This window comes from Engystomops pustulosus, chromosome 6 (genome assembly GCF_040894005.1).
Source record: "Engystomops pustulosus chromosome 6, aEngPut4.maternal, whole genome shotgun sequence".
Taxonomy (NCBI): Eukaryota; Metazoa; Chordata; class Amphibia; order Anura; family Leptodactylidae; genus Engystomops; species Engystomops pustulosus.
In genome coordinates this window covers 137,855,060-137,875,204 of record NC_092416.1, presented here as the reverse complement: position 1 = coordinate 137,875,204, position 20,145 = coordinate 137,855,060, and the positions used below count along the sequence as shown (strand labels likewise).

General features: G+C 40.0%; 1 protein-coding gene across 3 annotated transcripts in view; it reads right to left on the bottom strand.

Moving 5' to 3' along the window:
- ITGA3 (integrin subunit alpha 3) overlaps window positions 1–20,145 on the bottom strand; it is a 51,057-nt gene that overhangs the window by 10,622 nt on the left and 20,290 nt on the right. For all 3 annotated transcript variants that reach the window (XM_072111277.1, XM_072111278.1, XM_072111279.1), the window contains exons 3-14: window positions 15,667–15,746; window positions 11,786–12,029; window positions 11,613–11,696; window positions 8,016–8,220; window positions 7,660–7,853; window positions 7,494–7,582; window positions 7,070–7,200; window positions 6,609–6,692; window positions 4,705–4,772; window positions 4,423–4,556; window positions 2,149–2,295; window positions 1,344–1,441 (exon numbers count right to left, since the gene is read on the bottom strand). In XM_072111277.1, the coding sequence (XP_071967378.1) occupies window positions 1,344–1,441; window positions 2,149–2,295; window positions 4,423–4,556; window positions 4,705–4,772; window positions 6,609–6,692; window positions 7,070–7,200; window positions 7,494–7,582; window positions 7,660–7,853; window positions 8,016–8,220; window positions 11,613–11,696; window positions 11,786–12,029; window positions 15,667–15,746 (1,558 nt within the window). The remainder of the gene's footprint in view (window positions 1–1,343; window positions 1,442–2,148; window positions 2,296–4,422; window positions 4,557–4,704; window positions 4,773–6,608; window positions 6,693–7,069; window positions 7,201–7,493; window positions 7,583–7,659; window positions 7,854–8,015; window positions 8,221–11,612; window positions 11,697–11,785; window positions 12,030–15,666; window positions 15,747–20,145) is intronic.

The window sequence follows — 20,145 nt, the reverse complement described above, 5'->3', positions numbered from 1 at the left end:
GAGGAGATATAGGGAGATGTTATATGGTGTAATAGGAGGAGATATAGGGAGATGTTATATGGTGTAATAGGAGGAGATATAGGGAGAGGTTATATGGAGTAATAGGAGGAGATATAGGGAGAGGTTATATGGAGTAATAGGAGATATATGGAGATGTTATATGGAGTAATAGGAGGAGATATAGGGAGAGGTTATATAGAGTAATAGGAGATATAGGGAGATGTTATATGGAGTAATGGGAGGAGATATAGGGAGATGTTATATGGAGTAATATGAGGAGATATAGGGAGATGTTATATGGAGTAATAGGAGGAGATATAGGGAGATGTTATATGGAGTAATAGGAGGAGATATAGGGAGAGGTTATATAGAGTAATAGGAGGAGATATAGGGAGAGGTTATATGGAGTAATAGGAGGAGTTATAGGGAGAGGTTATATGGAGTAATAGGAGGAGATATAGGGAGATGTTATATGGAGTAATTGGAGGAGATATAGGGAGAGGTTATATGGAGTAATAGGAAGATATATAGAGAGAGGTTATATGGAGTAATAGGAGGAGATATAGGGAGATGTTATATGGAGTAATAGGAGGAGATATGGGGAGATGTTATATGGAGTAATAGGAGGATATATAGGGAGATGTTATATGGAGTAATAGGAGGATATATAGGGAGATGTTATATGGAGTAATAGGAGGATATATAGGGAGATGTTATATGGAGTAATAGGAGGAAATATAGGGAGATGTTATATGGAGTAATAGGAGGAGATATAGGGAGAGGTTATATGGAGTAATAGGAGGAGATATAGGGAGATGTTATATGGAGTAATAGGAGGAGATATAGGGAGAGGTTATATGGAGTAATAGGAGGAGATATAGGGAGATGTTATATGGAGTAATAGGAGGAGATATAGGGAGATGTTATATGGAGTAATAGGAGGAGATATAGGGAGATGTTATATGGAGTAATAGGAGGAGATATAGGGAGAGGTTATATGGAGTAATAGGAGGAGCTATAGAGAGATATATGGAGTAATAGGAGGAGATATAGTAAAAACACACTGGGATTTATCATGGTGTGTAAGCCAGTTTTTGCAGGTAATCCTGCTTCGTGGCTGTGCGCTATCTATACCCTGAGCTACAAATTGATGCAGGTTGTAGTCCAAGCCTATGCCAGGCATCACCTGGTGTAGAAATGACTGGCAGCGCAGCCACCAGCTGGGTATAATCAGGAAGTAACTGGATATATCGGTGTTAACATCATACGCTGGCACGCCCATGTAGTTTATAACCAAAGAATAGATTTGAGACAATGCTACACATGGTTGTTAATGATCTGACCTTGGAAGTGGTTTTGAGTCTTCCCCCAGGTACTCATACTGCATCTGTAAGTTGCTCCTACACACATTATCTGCTCCACACTCTTTCTGAAAGTGGATCTGAAAGAAAATATAATGCATAGTTGACTGATGTTATGAGATTGTAGAATGTGCTGCACAATAACAAGTTTGCAATTAGATATACAACTTCTTTATGGCCACCTACTCTTTGTACATAACCCGCAAGTGATATGGTTCAAACCCCACCTATAAGCCCCCATGAGACATTTTTGTAGTTAGGAATAAGGTATAACCTACTATTGTGCTCCACATGTGGAATGTTCAAAATATAAGAGAAAAGTAATTTCATAAATCTTGTAAAAATAGGAAAATTATTTTAAAAATATTTAAATATTGTCTTCATAAAATGTTAGATGTTCCCAATTATCCCCATGTTTAGGCTCAGATAATACCCAACCAGATTAGTAAAAACGTAATATTTTATTTAGACTTCCAGTAACCTATAATATCCACAAGAGGGCACTGCAAAAACATTGAATGTCGATCATCCGCAGGAAATAGATCCAATATTAGCGCAATCCCTATGTTAACCAGTCACAGAACTAATTCATACCATAACTGGCTCACAATAACCAATAACTGAGTAACTAATAACAGTTGTGATTGAGGTCTCAGCTATAGGTTTATTCCGTCAGTAGCGCCCACAACAGGAGGCATGTAGTATTACATAATCCTCCCTTCATCTCTGCTTAGTATCTGGCAGCCTTTGCGATAAAGAAGTCTTACATACTATGTTGTTCTCTTACCTCCAGCGTCTGCTCAGTGCTCTGATCTTGGCTAAGGATAGGAAAGTTCTCCAGGCCAACAATGCTATCAGTATTTTTCTGATCACGCTCCAGAATATTGTATTTCAGTAAAACCTGTATTGGGTGGAGTTTATCTCGGATACTTTCCTAGGGTGAAAAAGCATGTAAATGACATACAGGGTACGTGCCATGGCTTGTGTAATGCCTATACAGAACACACAACTGTTCTGGGACTCATAGAATGAGGGGCAGAGCTCAATGTTTAAATGGGGTTGTCTGAGAATATAAAAAGAGCCCCTTGGGTGGCTGGGATGCTGTAATTTAGGAAAAAGAAATATGTACTTACCTCTGCGGTCCCTCCCGGCATCCAGCGCTGTAATCCCAACAGTCTGTGCCCCATATTAACAAACAGGGGCACGGAAGCCGCGCTGCGTTCAGCTTCTGGTTGGCCGAGGCGGGCAGTCACTCCCATCCGTCCCGCATGATACAACGCTGGAAATAGGGACGGGTGGGTGTTGCTGGCCACCTCGGCCACCCGTAAGCTGTATGAAGCGGCTTCAGTGCCCCTGTTTGTTTATATGAGGCACAGACCAGATAGATCGCAGCGCTGGACGCCTGGAGGACTGAGGAGGTAAGTACATATTTATTTTTTTTAACCTATCACGGCCACCCAAGGGTTTTTTTATACCCTCAGACAACCCCTTTTAAAAACATCTACCACCAGGATGTTAACCAAGCACAGTTTCATGCTGATGTGTGACCCCTCTGGGGGGGATCCGCTCTTCTTTAAGCTTCTTATGCCATAATTTTTAAGAAAAAAAGGCATTATGCAAATTAGCCTTACAGGCTCCATTAACACCTATGCCTCTAAAAGTGACTCATCCCAGGCAAAATATGTCTCTTTTCTACTCATTTGCATTTAACTTTGGAGGAGATATTTTAAGTAGGTAAACAGGCGATATTTCACATAAAAGAAGGAATTATAGAAAGATTATAGAAAGGTTATTTTATACCTGAGGGGGCTGGAAGATTAATGGAGTTAATGGTAAGTGTACCTTTAAAATCTAAAGATCTACCCTTAGGATATCAGATTTGTAGGTGACGGCTGATTTGGTGCTTTCAGCAGTTCATACACAGTCAGAGAATAAAACAAGAAGCCCATGTGGCCCTGTGGTGGCCAAATAGAGTGATTATAGTTCATTTATGTGAATTGGAAATGATCTGTAGGAACCCGGTCTGGCCACTACACAAGAAAATAGAGCTGTCTGTTTCCTCCTTAACCCCTTAAGGCATAATAAAGTCATAATGGCATTGAGGATTTATGAAGAGGGCTCACGGGCTGAGCGGTGGGTGTTTATTTTCTGGAGGGTGTTTGCCAGAGCATCTTAGCATATGCTCAATATACTGCAATACAGTAGGATTGAAGTATATGGTAGGAACAGTCAGACCCATTGACCTATTAGAGTTAAAGTACCCTAGGGCAGTGGTGGCGAACCTATGACACTGGTGCCAGAGGCGGCACTCGGAGGCCTCTCTGTGGGCACCCAGGCCATCACCCCAGCATGAAGTTCATTAGACAGGACTCAAAGAATCTTCCTACAGAATCTTCCTACAACGATAGATTAATTTGCCCTCCTCTATTCAACTGTGCTGGTGTCTTTAGGAGGCTGAACGATTGAAAGTTGTCAAAGAACAAGGAGAAATACATTACTGCTTAAATTGCTGTGCTGGCACTTTGCAATAAATAAGTGGATTTTGGTTGAAGTTTGGGCACTCAGGCTCTAAAAGGTTCGCCATCACTGCCCTAGGGGGACTAAAAATAAAAAAAAAAATGAACTGATATAAAATAAACCTATAAAGTCATAAACATGTTAGCTTTCCCCTCATCCCAAAAGCCCAAATTTTTTTCCAGCTTTCCAGTACATGGCGTGGAATATTAAATAACATCATTAGGAAGTACAATTTGTTAGGTAGAAAACAAAGCCTTATACATCTCTGTCCATGGAAAAATAAAAAATGAAGTGGAGTTTTAAAGACAGGGAGTGAAAAACGGAAATGCAAAAAATGAAAATGGCCTGGTCCTTAAAGGGTTAATACTATGCTTTGTGTATTATGTGCTAAGAACAGTGTGGTCACCCACGTTTTCAGGCTGGAAACCCCTTTATCTAGGGCATACACAGATAGCAGATCCTTGGTATTAGAAAAAGCACAAATTATATATGTATAATGATACAGCTTAGAGTATGAAATTATATATTCTTATATATTTCTTACCAGTACAAATAGCTGTAGTGTTTGGCATTTGGTGTCTGGCATTGAGAAAAATCCTTTGTAAACACCTCCGGTCCCTAAGAACCGGACCCGGGCCGGTCGTCTATCATAGTCGGCTTCCACTGTGTACTGGAGAGCTACAATGGTGGAAAACACATCATTGTTTTTGCTTAATGCCTTATTTTATAAAAACTCTTCAACTACAAATTGGGAGACCAAATCTTTAGACGTATAAAAAACACAACAATCACACTGTATGCCTGCCTGGTCCTGAGAAATACTTACTGATGTTCTGTTTGTTACTGGCGTCCCCTGTACTTAGCGTGTACGAGAAGCAGACACGGATATCTGTACTGTAATACAGGAAAGAACATATAGAAGACAGAGGTAAATACTGTAAGAATGAATCCTAAAAAATATATTACATTTTCATTGATTTGAAAACTTTCATCAAACTAAACTTTTCCAGGACCAAAACATGGTTACCTATCATAGAATAGGTCAGCTATATCATATTAGTGGGGGGGGGGGTCCAACACCCAGCACCCCAACTGTTCTCAAGAACTGAGGGAATTATACAGTAAACTTAGTTCTGTTCTCTATGTAGTGGTCAAATCTGGTTGCGGCAGATCAGCTTTTATTTATTTGAATAGGAGCTAAGCTGCGGTGACCTTTTTTTAAATTAGAATTCCTTTATTTACATAGCGCACACAGATTACGCAGCGCTTCACAGAGCTTGCTAAATCAGTCCTTGTCCCCAATGGGGCTCACAATCTAATCAACCTACTAGTATGTTTTGGAGTGTGGGAGGAAACCGGAGAGAACATAAAAACTCTCTGCAAATGTTGACCCTGGGACGTGACCCCAGCGCTGCAAGGCTGTAATGCCAATCGCTAAGCCACCTTGCTTCCCTTAGGATAGGTCAATGACACTTTTAGTTTAGTTGCACATGTATGCTCAGCAGAGGCCCTTGAACTCTATGGATCCGCCCCGGCCTCTGCTGAGAGTATACATTGCTCAGCAGGAAGGAGGATAGTGACATTGTTGGGGAAACACCACGAACACTGACTGCCGCCAATGTTCAGTACTCCCCCCATATTCAGGGAGGAGGAGGCAACAGGTGACATACCACAATGTATAAACATACAGTGGTATACGTTTGTGCCCTCCATCATAAGGACACGTCAGAATCATGTCAGAATCCTCCCATTTTCATTTATCTGGTATTCTAATATCCATATCAAGTTCTTTTATTGATGGTTATTGCACTGATCAAAGTTTGTAAGAGGGGTCACTGCTTGTGTTTGTTGTTCCAAAAAAGGGTGTTCTCAACTTTTATGAGATATTCACAGGATAGAAGTGGGCCCAACCCCCTCCATATTCCTTTTATATCCTATAGATATGACATTTATGTCTAGATAGGAATCTCCCATTACGTTCCACAGACAATAATAATTGTTAAAGGGGTTTTCCATATTAATTACTCTTTATATGAGTTTATTTTATTTTAACTTCTAGATTACAAACTTGTTTTGATCTGACACTCCTCAGCACTGATTTTTTTACACATGTATCCAGTTTTGGCAATCCTAGGTAAGCTAAATATATGAGAAGAACAAGTTTCTATCCTGTCCTGAAAATTTACAACAAAGTATGAAAATGGGTAGAAGATGTCAGTCTGGAGTAAAGACACTTTGGGACTTATTTATCAGGGCTGCTGCTGCCAGCGACTTTTTCCACCTGTAACGCGCATCCCCTGGAAACATTAAGAGGCCTAAGCTTCATGATAAATTTGAGGGGCAGCGGGGCCCATGAGCGCCATCGTTTGATAAATAGCCCCTTTATTTCATGGTGTTATGCTTGGACTGGATACAACTATAGCAAACCTTCAGCTTTGAGGCATGTTAAAAGATGCTTTTCTATTACTTTTCTTTCTATTCTGTCTTCATTTTCTGATTGTAGATTTGTTTCCTCTATATTCTGTCCCTTATTATCGGGGGGCACCATCTTGCCTGAGCCCTAGTAACAGCATTTAGTAATATGCTTGTCAAACGGGTCATTTTCTGGTGACTCCTTCCCTTAGTGTCTGTACGGATTACCAGCTAGGTTTCCATTCACTGTAAGTTTACACGTATAACGAAAATGAGGAGGATTTGAAATACAATATATTGCAGTGTATGGGGGCTCACCAGCTAGAAGAAATACATTTATTAGGGTCAATAATCGTTGGTGTTGCTGTAAACTCCTTTGAGATGATGATAACAGGTCGAGATCTACAAAATAACAAAATGAAATAAAGTCCGACAGATATAATATAACAAACAGAATCTACCACTCTCAGTGTATTACCCCAAAATAGAAACCCTAAATCAGCATCATGGACGACTTTGCCATACAAGGCCTACAGGTGGAAATGATGTGTTGGGTTCTGGATACTATGGGTAGTTGCATGCCTCACAAATATATATTATTACTGTATATTTCTAAGTTTTTGAACCATTGACAATTTCTTTTGTAATAAAGTCTAGTCTATTATATTATAACACTAGTTACCCACATGTTAGTCCTAGTCACAATGGCTACTCTAAGGTATTGAACCCTTGGGCAGATGTCCCATATAAACCATATCCCTAATAGATAGAGGTTGTACCTGAGTAGAGCAACGTGATCAGATAAACTGCCCACCAATAGGTCTGGGTAGGAATTTCCATCCACATCCATGCCCCCATTCAGCGAATACCCAAACCTTTGTATCCCACCAACGTCAGAGCCATCAATTATCTACAAGGACACAAAAACATTTGCATTTTTTTTCAACTACATTACTAAGTTTTTCAGCATGTATGTGTAGCCTCAGAAAACAACAGGTATGTTTGTGGTTTGCGACCGTGGAGCTACATAGGTTTGCATCAGGGCTGTAAACACATAACGATGCAAAATTTTTAACGACAATTTTTAAAGATGCCAAAATTTTTCCTTTAGATGCAGTAGCAAAACATTAGAAATGTTTATTTTTTTTAATAAATTGAATGATAAATTGAATTGATGACAATAGAACAGGAACTTGGCGTTACCTGGCTGGGCTTAGACTGTAAACCATTAGATTTGCTGAGGTAGATATACAATTTTCCCATTTCCTCAAATGGAGCCCCCACAGCCAGGTCTGGAAAGAGAAAGAATTTCATTATTAAACACCTACTGACACTACAATAGGTATCATACACTGTAGATTATTCTCACCTGTGAATCCATCCTGGTTAATATCACCAATGTTTGCCACAGCAAAACCAAAGCCAGAAGCGGTAGGACCATACAAAACTAAAGATGGCTTATCTGTGAAACTCCCAACTTCATTGGTATAGATGTAAACTGCTCCGCCAACTTCCTTCCTCTGGTCAAAATAATAGGGAGCACCGACTGCTATGTCCTGCCACCTAGGGGTGAAAAAATAATAAGGTCTTACTAAATTTATCTCATGTCAAATTCAAAGTCAATTTCCATAAGTAGTCAATATGCAATGGGAACCATTACCCCATGGATACCGTTCTATAGGGTAATGGTTCCCATTGCATAATGACTATCTATCTACTACTTACCCATCATTGTTAAAGTCAGCCAGGGCAATGATGTTGCCAAAGTATGAGCCCACTTGGTCCCCACTCAGCACCTGCTTCAGTTTCAAGGCTTTCTCCTGCATCTCCATAAGGTACACAGCACCCTTGTGGTTCCAGCGAGGAGCCCCAGAGACAACAGTCTCCTTATTTTTCAGTAGTATATTCTGGCCAAGCTGTACAGAGTACCCTATGAGAGATGAGAATAAAATTATAGTATCTAAGGAAAATGAATAAAAAGTCAAGAGAGGTTTGACAATCTAACAATACTTTAATGTATGGTCCCCTTCTGAGCTTATAACATGTTCTTCGGTGACCATTACCATTTCAGATAGTTTTGGACAATGCAAACAGCAGACATTTATGGAGTATACTGTAGTCTTGTGTCTAAATCAGAGATACCTCTATAAATAATGACACGCAAAAACAGCCATTACTACTAGGCACCTACCTGCATATTTTGTGTACACTAAACCTAAACATTGTAATATACTTTATTATAGAAAAATGTGTCCTTCTTTTCCTCCTACCTTTCTCCCTTATATAATAAGCTATATCAACTGACAGCTCAGAGATAAAGGAACCTGATAAAGTAATTCATGACTTAATTCTTTACAGACAGTCCCTCCTAAGAGAGCTGAACCATTGAGGTAAATTTTCTATATGAATGAAAATAGTTAATCATTAGCCTCCTTATCCGTCTGAAGTGGATAGACCTCAGGAGACTGGAGAAAACAATAGGCACAGAGAAGCAGCTTTTCTTAAGTATATTGAAGAATTCATTATTATCACTTGCTCTATTCATTTTGTGGAATAAAAAAAATGCTTCAAAGGTTTAGTTACTATTTGATAAGAAGACCATAGAACAATACCAGAAGGAGGGCATAAGGCTGGAAGAAGTGAGCCCCCATACCTTATCTTTGGAAATAGTTCTCTTCTTGTTTGTAATTAATCAATGCTTTAGAGGGCTATGTCATGTCACTTCTTATGTAAAGGGGTGGCCTATATGGAATGATAAGCTCACACCTCCTAATAAACTGTAAACTGTGCACCGACCATGAGGCGAGTTGATCTTCTTGCCTCAGGCAGCACCACCTGCAGCAAGATGAGGGGTATTATCAGGGGTGAAGTCATCTGCTTCAAAGCAGGGCCTGCCACTAGAAAACAGTGGTTCTTAACATCTGATGTCAGCATGGGTGTGAGAGACACTGTGTGGAGAACTCACTTACTCAAAAAATAACCAGATATTTTACTACTGGATGAGGCAGAGGGAGGTGCTGTTCTATAGCAGCAGATAGTTTAGGTTCACCCCTGTCTGCAACTTTTTGGGTTAATTTTAATGTGTTCCCTCTATATGCTAAAAGTAGATGAGGAAGTGGGAGTAGTTAGCCTGTAATTTAATTTTTTTTTTTAATGCAATGTTCCAAAAAGTTTAAAAATTGTTGCAGGGGATGGTGTGAAAACAGTGGGGTAACTAGAAGCTGATGGGCCCCAGTGCAAAGTCTGTGCCAGGCCACCGACTATAATGTATGGTTTATAGTAATAGTCTTCTCATATGGGAAAGTGACACCATAAGGGCCCCCTAAACCTCTTGGGTCCAGTTGCGATCACAACCTTTGCCCCCCCTCAAGTTACGCCCCTGTGTGAAAAGTGAAGTAACATCGGAGAACTGGATTGTTAGACATAAAGATTTGTAATACACTTGTTCATAGATTTGAAGCAAATTACAGCAACTGGTAAGATAATTCGCCCCCAGAAAGTTATGGATATGTGAGAGGATAATACAACAGCTTACAGTGTTCTGGTTTTGGGGATTACATGGCCATCATTATAAATGTGTTCCAAATACAAGGAAATTAGGCATATTTTCTTCTCTCTGGAAGTTTGTGACTCGTTTGTGTTTGTAGAATCAAATTGTTCGGTCTCCACTAACAGGGCAGCTTATTAAAATGTACTTGATAATGTTTTCCCTGGTCTTATATCTGTTTTAGCCACATTGTGGTTGCCTTAAGGATTCTCACTGTCCCTGCAGCATGTAACCACATTATTAAAAATATCTCAGTGAACCAAGACACAAAAACTTTCCCTAATAGCAAGATGACTTGTACATGTCCACCAAAAGGACATTTATATAGGGATTCTGAGCATGGTGAGTAATCATTATTCATTGTTTAATAAAAAAAGTAAAGCAGTTATTTCTATACTATGGGGTGTGAGGATAACAATCATCTAAATTTTCATGATTTTCATAGTTTTCAGGACCTCGTCTTGTAACAAGCAATTCCATCTCAAGACCAACAGTGATTTTCACACACTTAAAATAAATAGGAATTCAGGGGAGCATTCAATGATTGCAAGCAGAGATCTTAATTACTGTAAAAAATTCCCGGTTATGTATTGAATAAGCTTTAATTCCTTTGAAATGTAACCACCTTCTTTCCTTTTTTTGTTTTTAAAGGGATTTTACGGCCCCAATTAGTTAAGACATATCCAACAGATTATTGGTGGGGGCACGACATGGAACAGCCCACTGATCAGCTGTTTCGCACTATGGTCGGACCCCAAACATAACAGCTTTGTGCATATAGCGTAGCCCTGTCCCAGATAACAGCAGAAGCAGCTCTCATTCACTTCAGTGTATTAAGAAAGTATAAAATAATTAATTTTAAAAAAATATAGATTTTTCTTTTTTACTATACCTCTTTAGGGATCTAACCCTCAGAGGATGAGCCCTTTTTCATTTTTTTGCGCCACTTATTTCTCTGCCACGGGCAGGGTGCCAACTGTGAATTTTTGGAATAATCGCTTTATGGCTTCAAAAAACCAAGGCAGGACAAATCCAAAGTGGCTAAAAGCATAAAAAAATCATTCAATCCTAACTTTCCTTAACCATCCCTTTAAGAAAACACACCTAAAAACACAAACAGTTCTCCACAAATCAAATGAGTCACATTGACAAGTGAGTGCGGAAGCCCCATATAACAAGTCCTGACGAAATCTCTGGCATTCCATACAGCTTAGAGTGATCTTACCTCCAAAATGATATAAACTCAAACCGCAAGTGTGATTACTTTATGTGTGGATATTGGGTGTAGTGCTGACAATGACATGTTGATGGACACTTAGAGACCTACCTTCTCAGCCATAAACCAAGATATACTGGTTCACCAAGAGAGGACCCAGAAACTGTCCTGGATCAGTAGTCCTCTCACATAAGAGTTCCCTAACCGTATCATTATTCATATAAGGGAATGATTCTTTTGTGGAACATCTTGGCTTTTAACCCACTAGAGATCTTTGTGTAGAGCATAACCATAGGGGAACAACAGATACATTGGCCAGCATGGTGTATTTGATTACATATTAATATTGGTTCCACAGCTGGGCTGCTCAAGCCAACAACTCTCAAAAGTACTAACTTCAATCCTCTTTAATGAATCAAGCCATTGCCTTTCGACATACTCAACTTTTGTTTAGCAGATATTCTACTTATATTATGTTTTTTTTGCCATGTCCTGGTAGAAAAATATGGAGAAACATAGATAACTGTAATTCCAGAAAGAATGAAGATGAAATATTTACCCAGGTAGATGTTAGATGGACCTTCTTTAGGGTATGATGTCTCAATTAAATCCCAGTTTTCTCTCTGTAAAACATAGTCTGTACCTAAAACACATGACAAAACCCAAAACGTGTTAAGACCCCTATTCCTCACAAACAATGCATCTATTATACAGTATTTATGGCCGCCATACCTTGCCAGTTGTAGGCTCCAGGAGCTCCAAAGTACAACATATCTTCAGTAATGCCACCACTGGTCCCCATTTGGCACATGCCTGTTTTCTGATGGTCACTGGTAGCATCACACATCTCATAATGATAGGTCTGCCAGTCATCGATATCACTGTATTCTAGGTCATTGCCCCGTATGTAGCACTTGCCTATCATCTTGAGTTGTTCTCCAGACTTCATAGCCACAGAATACCGGTGGGCACAAATCTGCCATAAACATAAACATAAAGATTGGAAATATTGCTCTATACATTAACACTTCAGGATCTCAAAGCTAGCTGTAATGTATAAAAATATAGATGGCAGACAGCAAGTCAATAAATAATTCCAATCTACTAAATAAGTCCAGTTCCATAAAAAATAAGAGAGTGCATATTATACAGTGCGTTACCTATTCAACAGTAGATATTATACAGAAGGTATTATATAGTGGGTATTATACAGAAGGTATTATATAGTGGGTATTAATTACATCCATAGTTTTGATTAAATCTATGAACATAAACTATAAAATATGCAAATGACTTCCATAAACAGCTCCACTTTCATCCATAGGTCGTCAATGGTACAGCCTCACTGAATATGGCAGAGCTTCAGGTTTATCATTCAGCATCAGACAGTGCCATAAATCTGGTACAGCATAAAACATCTCACTTTTTAGATATGTTCAGTGTATATGCCAGAAAATCTTCCAGGGTATAATAATAATAATCCCTGGACATATCCATAGACTATACAGGCAGGCAATGGCATCCTTATTTCCTCTATCTACCCAACAAACATCATATCAAGAAGGAAATATTGGCCGGAAAAATGCGGCAAGCTGCTCTATATCATCCTGCTTTCTGCAACGTATACACTGAGGAGGCCATTGGGGACTATGGGGAGCAAGTGTAATTGTAATGCTACCATGGTCACCACTGACCATACACTTAGGGATGTCCCCCATGATGTCACTGAGATAGGACAATGGAAGCAGCCAATCACTGGCTCCTCCTCCCAGACTCTTGCAATCTCACAGTACAACAATCCATTTCTGCAATGTCAGACTTTATGCAGGACTCTGTAGCAGTGGATAGTGCCAAAGCCAAAAACTGCTTCCCTGGTGCTTTGTTTGCCAATGAAAAATTCCAACCTATTAATTAAATCTAATTCTATTAATAAAGTATAAGACAAAACACTGAATCGGCAATATTTTAATTATATAATGGGTTTTGCCTAAATCCATAATTTTGATTCTAGAGTTGAATATAGATGATAAAGTGTGTTTTATCTGGAAAGCTATTTTGCTGTTATGAGTGATTCTAAGTGGCGCAGACGCTTCTTAAATACCTGTGCAAGCAGTTTGCACTAGAAAGAACGTGTAAAGTCCGACAGAAAACTGGAACACGCTTAGTAAATGTGTCCCACTGACTCAAGTATAAGCCTGGGGTGGGAAATGCACCTCCCCTCACTAATAAAATGTCCAGCAGCCTTCCCCACTATTGAAAAAAAGAAAACTAGCAATACCAACCACTGGCCATCATGCACTGTAAAACAAGGTCACACTTTCATCAGGAGTGCTGGAAGTTATTTTGTACATAGTGTTCCGGCGATTGTTGCATGGTTAGAGACAGTTTTAATGATACAATACATAAATACTTAGAGAGTCGCATTCTTATGGTACATTCACACAGCCTACCGGGCATACTGCTGTGCGCTGGAGAGGAGGAGGTGACCCCTCCATAGAGAAAAATGCGGACACAGCCGCACAAACGGGTAAAGATAGAGCATGCTCTATCTTCTCCCGTGTATGGGGCTTGTGACACCACACCACTGTCGGACCACCATTGCCGTCTATGAAGACATTTAAATTGCGGCCGCATATACATCCCCCCAGACGGCCGTCTGAATATATTGTAACATGTTGCTAGTTCCTTGGTTGCATACAAACAGTTATAGAATATTGCAATACAGCTCAATACAGGTTACATGAACACATTACATATGGGGAAGCAATTACAGTATGAAAACATACCAGTCACAATAACACATTGACACGGACTAGACAGACATGTGTAGGGGATACTACATCAGGGGTGCCGGTGCAGTGTTGTGGTGAACTAGTGGTGTACTGCTGGTATTGGTTTGGCAGAAGAGACCATTACCTGTAATTATGCCATTACCTGTACGGGGCCGGAGTATATTATCATGACGGAGCTTGTGTCGTCTCACTTGAACAGTGTACCACTTCCGGACGCCGAATCAAGATGAGAGGACAATGCAATTTCCGGTACATGCGCACACCCTTGCCCTGCATGTGGCAGTCATTTTATAAGAGGGCATTTGGACTGGCATAATCAGATTCATACAAGTATCGTATCAATGGACAAAATAGATGCTCTAAATTTGTATACCTTGGACTATTAGTTGCTTTTGGTTTATACCTGTCTTCTCACTACAGGACACAGGATTTCATTACTAAAATTGTTAGCATTTTTTATTGGGGCTAACAAATATATGCTTAGCATAATAGGTTATTGTCCCTTTAAAGGAAGGGGTCATTATATATAATGCCAGCCATGGATTTCTTGCTCTAAACAATCTACAAAGTGGATTCCTTTTAATAATCATTCTTAATACATTCAGAAGAATCAATGCACAAAACATTAAGGCAGCCGCGCAGGCTTTACTCTGCCTTATTGATCTGGAGTTAAATAACATAGATCTATTGTGTCTTTATATAGCAGTCACTCTCAGATGGGGATACATGTATCCTGTTCATACAGACAATATACATAACTGCAGTGGTGGCCATATTACTTTTCACTTTGCTTTCCCAGAATCATAGCGATGTTGATTTTTTTCTGGTGTACTGTTCCTTTAAGACAATTTGACCAAGATGGAAATAAGAAGAGCGAGCCTCAGCACAGATGTAGTGGCACCGTTCTCACAATGACATTGCACCAAGATAATTGTATCAGACGTCCTCCCGTAAAAACAGGCAGTGACAATTATGATGCATTGCAGATGTGAGGCCATCTTCAATATCCTGATGTGACCGGCCATCTTTGGGCTGATGCCATAGTGAATACAAATGCTCTCTGCGCAGCATAAAATGAACGACAAGGGATTATGTCTATTATAATTACCATCCAGGCCAGATATTAACTTATTGCTTTGAAGTAAAATGGGTCAAAATCCCTCATCTACCATATGGCATTTGTAATATTGGTGGCAGTAGATACCAGGGGAAGTAATTTTGCACCCAGGCTAATATCTGTACCACTGTCCCCGATCCAGGGCATAGCCTGCTAATGATTATCCTCACATAATGTAACATTTCCCAGAACATTTTAAAGGGGTCCTACAGAAATAGATATTGATACAGTACATTGGGCTGGAAGCAAGTGGCTGTAGCAGCCGTCATTTCATGTGCGGCTCCCATTGAAAGTAGGAAAGTGAATGCTGTATAGTTGCTACAGGGACATGGAGACAACTGTTTATGAATAGATGACCTATGTGGGAAACAGATGTGGGTCCCCACGTATAAAATATTTATATTCTATCCAGAGCTTACCCTATCAGTATTAAATTCTCATCGATTGCTAGCTCTTCCGACCGGAGCTCTCCTTCTTATTCTTTTATATGCTGATGTTATTGCTATGTAATGTCTTATTTAATCTGTATATGTTCCCCATGATTTGTAAAGTGTCTCAGAATATATAGAGTAATAAAACTGGTATTTATTATTCCTGTAAATACCTTTTAAATAATTCTAAATCAGTCATATAGGAAAATTATTTTTTTTACAGTTATAGGACATTTTTTTTATATAACAAAAGTCAAACTATGACCCACTTACCAGGACTCGACCTCCAGGTCCCTGTGATGCCAGTGTAACTCCCAGCCACATGTCCTCAATTGCATTCATGCCAGGCTGACCTGCATAGAGAATATCAGAATGTCAGTAAAACACAAAACATTTAGTCTGCTCCATAAGAGATGTAATGTAATAAAAGACGAATGGGAAAGATAAAATCTGATTTATTTCCTAAATAGATGGCTGTTTCTGGTACTAGAGCTCAGCACCATTTATGAGTTCTAAACTGGTGGTGAAACTATGGCACAGGTACCAGAGGCGGCACACAGAGCGCTCTCTGTGAAATCTCCACTAAGTCAGACATGGTCTAAACAGAGAGATGAAAAGGCTCCAGCCTCTTAGTAGATCCTGGATACGAGGGAGAGTTTAAAGATTGGCATTTACAACACCAGTGTTAATAAATCCCCCATTCTGCTTTCATAGGATACGTTTTGCCTTGATGCATTTCAAATTTATCATGTAAACATGTAAAATGTTACTGTTCCTCAAAGATCCAGGAACCATGACTTCCTTCTAAATCTTCCTTTTAAATAAAATTATATCAAATATAACAAGGAGGCCATAGATAACAAACATAAGAATATCACCACAGTCACGGTACCTGGATCTATGAGTAAGTGTCCCTGATTTATCATGATGGATTTTGAAGGTAGATTTCCTTTAAAGGGAACCTACCACCACGAATCTACCTATAAAGGTAGATCGGGTGGTAGGTGGATGTATGGGACGTGAGGATAGCCCTTTTTAGAGCTAATCCTCACGTCCCCGCTAGCCTAGCATAAACTTTGTTGCCCTAATATGTTAATTTAATTAAGCGGCTACCGGGGCGTGGAGTAGCCGGACACGAGGCTACACGGCGCGGCTACTCCACGCCCCAGTAGCTGCTTTCCCCCGCCTACCCTGTGATCTTCGGCGCGCAGCTCCTGGCAGCTGTGCGCCCTCGTCCGAGAAGCCGGAGTTCTGCGCATGCGCAGTAACTCCGGCCAAGATGCGCGATCTCGGGAGCGAGGCCGGAGTTACTGCGCATGCGAAGATCACAGGGTAGGCGGGGGAAAGCAGCTACTGGGGCGTGGAGTAGCCGCGCCGTGTAGCCTCGTGTCTGGCTACTCCACGCCCCGGTAGCCGCTTAATTAAATTAACATATTAGGGCAATAAAGTTTATGCTAGGCAAGCGGGGACGTGAGGATTAGCTCTAAAAAGGGCTATCCTCACGTCCCATACATCCACCTACCACCCGATCTACCTTTATAGGTAGATTCGTGGTGGTAGGTGCCCTTTAAGCAAAAAGGGAGCCCAATTAAAACATCTACATCTTCAGTGGCTATAAACAATTATCTGGTGTCATTTAAAAAATGAGAATCCCTTTAAAAGCACATACGGATTGTGTTTTTAGGTGCCACAGATTCGGAGATATCCACAGTCAAAGTTTCAGTAGGAAATGGGAGCTGTATATTAAAATCACATTCCGCATGTAACAGTGGATATATTTTCTGGTACTATTTTTGATACATAAAAACACAGTCCTTAGCAGTATTAAAGGGAAGATTCTCATTTTAAAAAAAAGTTTGTAGGTGCCTGAGTTCAAAACATATAGAGCTAAAAACAAAAGTCCCATGAAAAGTTGCACAAGAAAAGTGTCCATTTTTTTTAAAGCCACCTTTGAGGTGGTGCAATTATCGACGTTGCGGTAAGTGATAAAATAGGAGCAAACTGAGAAACACTCAAATCCACACCCACAAAAATTGAAATAGGCACATAGGGTGCATAACGGCTAAAAGAGGCAAGAAACAGACAATAGTAACAAAACATATATACAGGCAGTCCCCAGGTTACATACAAGATAGGGTCTGTAGGTTTGTTCTTAAGTTGAATTTGTATGTAAGTCGGAACTATATATTTTATCATTGTAATCCCAGCCAGAACTTTTTTGGTCTCTGTGACAATTGAATTTTAAAAATGTTGGGTTGTCATAAGAATCAGGAATTACAATCAAGCATCATTAAAGACACATTTGATAACTGTTACAGCTGTTTATTGTAGCCTAGGACTAAAGTACAGTAAATTACTAATATCCAGTGGTCCGTTTGTAACTAGGGGTCGTATGTAAGTCGAGTGTTCTTAAGTAGTAATTATGTAGTAATAATAATAGTAATATAATAGTAAATAAACAGACAATAGCATTTACTATGTACCGTATGTGTTTTTTATGGCACCAGAATCCTTTCTCGTATTTTCTGCGTCGTGTGTGCAAGATTTATTATGTGTCCGCACCACAAAAAAAAATCATTTTTCCGACCCTCGTGTTTTTTTTTTGTTTGTCACTGAATTTGGCCAAAGCTTCTTATGGTGCACCAAATACAATAAGGCTGTGTGCCATAAATATATAATCACAGTGCAAAACACTGCTAAAATTGGGCACCAAATAAATGACATAACTTGCTCCAAAATTGATAAATGCCCACCAATGTGCATTGGCCCAAAAAGTCAGGCAAACTAATTGTGTAGTTGAATAATCTATATCAAGCTCATTGACTGTAGAAATCTTCCTACAGTTAGTACTATGGACCTCAGGGGAAGCACCTGAATTGAACAAAATTAAAGATTGGATGAATATAAAAATGGAGACATTACTGGCGCAGGTCTTCTCTGATGTTTCCTGGAGTTGGGGGCCCAATGGTTCTAATTGGTTTATTCCAATGACAGTGACCTGTCATAGTCCTACAGTAGAATCAATAAGGGCCTTCAAGTAATGTCTTGATAATCCTCTATAGAAACTATTTTAATAAAATTTAGAAAGTATTTTGTATATTCCCAGTGGACGTACCTATCTCTTGACCAGTAGGCCACATTTACAAATTTCTATCAATCCTTCAGAACCAACTCACATTATAGATTATTTGTTGGGACTTCATGGTGCCTGTGATGCATTACAGCTTTAAAGGATCAGTCCATGTTTTCCTCCTGGTCCAGGCTTTAAGGACATGCTGGGAGTTGTAGTTGAGCAGCTGAAGACCACTGCCATGTAGGATACAACCTGCTGTTCTCCAGCTGGCCAGACAATACCTCCCATTATCCTGTGCCTCCCACTGACTGGAGATATGCGGGAGTTGTGCCAGCAGCTGAGAAACATCAGGTTTGTAAACCCCTGACACATGAAATTCCAGGCACAGAAATAATGTCATTTTTACCATACTGCAGCTGAGAGAAGCCAGCACTAGACTGCATAATAAATGAGAGTTATATAGGAATAGGATGATATACAGCCACAAAGGTTGTCACCCTTATCTGAAGTCCTGAATGGGGAAACTTCTGTGTTGCATAGCAGTATCAACAGGCAGTTTAGTAATTTAGGAGACCAGAAAACCTGTAGCTTTGCCACATCCCATAAATTCATTATATCTTTCTAATTCATCACTAACATCTATGCTGAAATCTGCAGTCCCAGACCAACTCCACAAGGAATTTATTAAAGGAAAACTACCACTTGGGAAGTCATGTTTTTTGCTATTTATACTTACAGTTTGGGCTTTAGTACTATGAAAAAGAATATGTTTTCATTAAGCTTTAAATAGCAGCTACCAGGAGAAAAACAACTTTGTTGCACGTCTAGTAATTATGCACGCATAAATTCTTTAATTTACTGCCACTCCCTCCCACCCATCTGCCTGAGAGCCGGTGACTTCATCAGGCTCTGAGGAAGTCTCGTAAAAGCAAGTCGGCAGATGTACACCGCGCATGCGCGAGACTTCCAAAGAGCCGGATTACATCACAGGCTCTCGGGCAGAAAGGTGGGAGGGAGTGGGAGTAAATGAAAGAATTTAGGCGTGCATAATTACTAGATGAAGAAGTGCCGGGCCGCCTGTTTTATGCGCACTCAAGTGTTTTCTCTCTGGGATGCTGCTATTTAAAGAGAACCCGTCATGCAAAATAACCCCCTAATCTAAATATATTTTCATAAACTGCCATTAGAAAGCATTGCCTCTATCCCTTCATTGTGGCCCTACATGCCTGTCAAACCTAAGCAATGAGGTAGTAAAGCTGTATGCAAATGACCTGTGAGATGTCCAATGAGTCATTAGCATATTCAAGCTGTCCGGCTTATTCATGAGTGGGAGGCACAGCCACACCCCCAGTGCTTGACTGACAGCCTGTATAATGGTGTAATGGCTCCTACATGTGCTTCCTGGTGCTGGCGCCTCCTGCAGCCTGCGTGTGTGTATAGGAGAGATACAACAGCTCCAGGCTGCAGCCATGTTATAGCAGAACATGTCAGGTACTTGTGTAGCTGATGTCTGTGTCACACATGTGTATTAGGAGGTTGCAGCATGTCAGCAGATAAAGCACAGACACCACCAATGCTTTACTATACATTACACACAGACATGAGCAGGGGGAGGAGAGGGGAGGGGTAACTGGGTCACTGCCTCTGACCATGTGACCAGCCTCATTTACATAATAAAG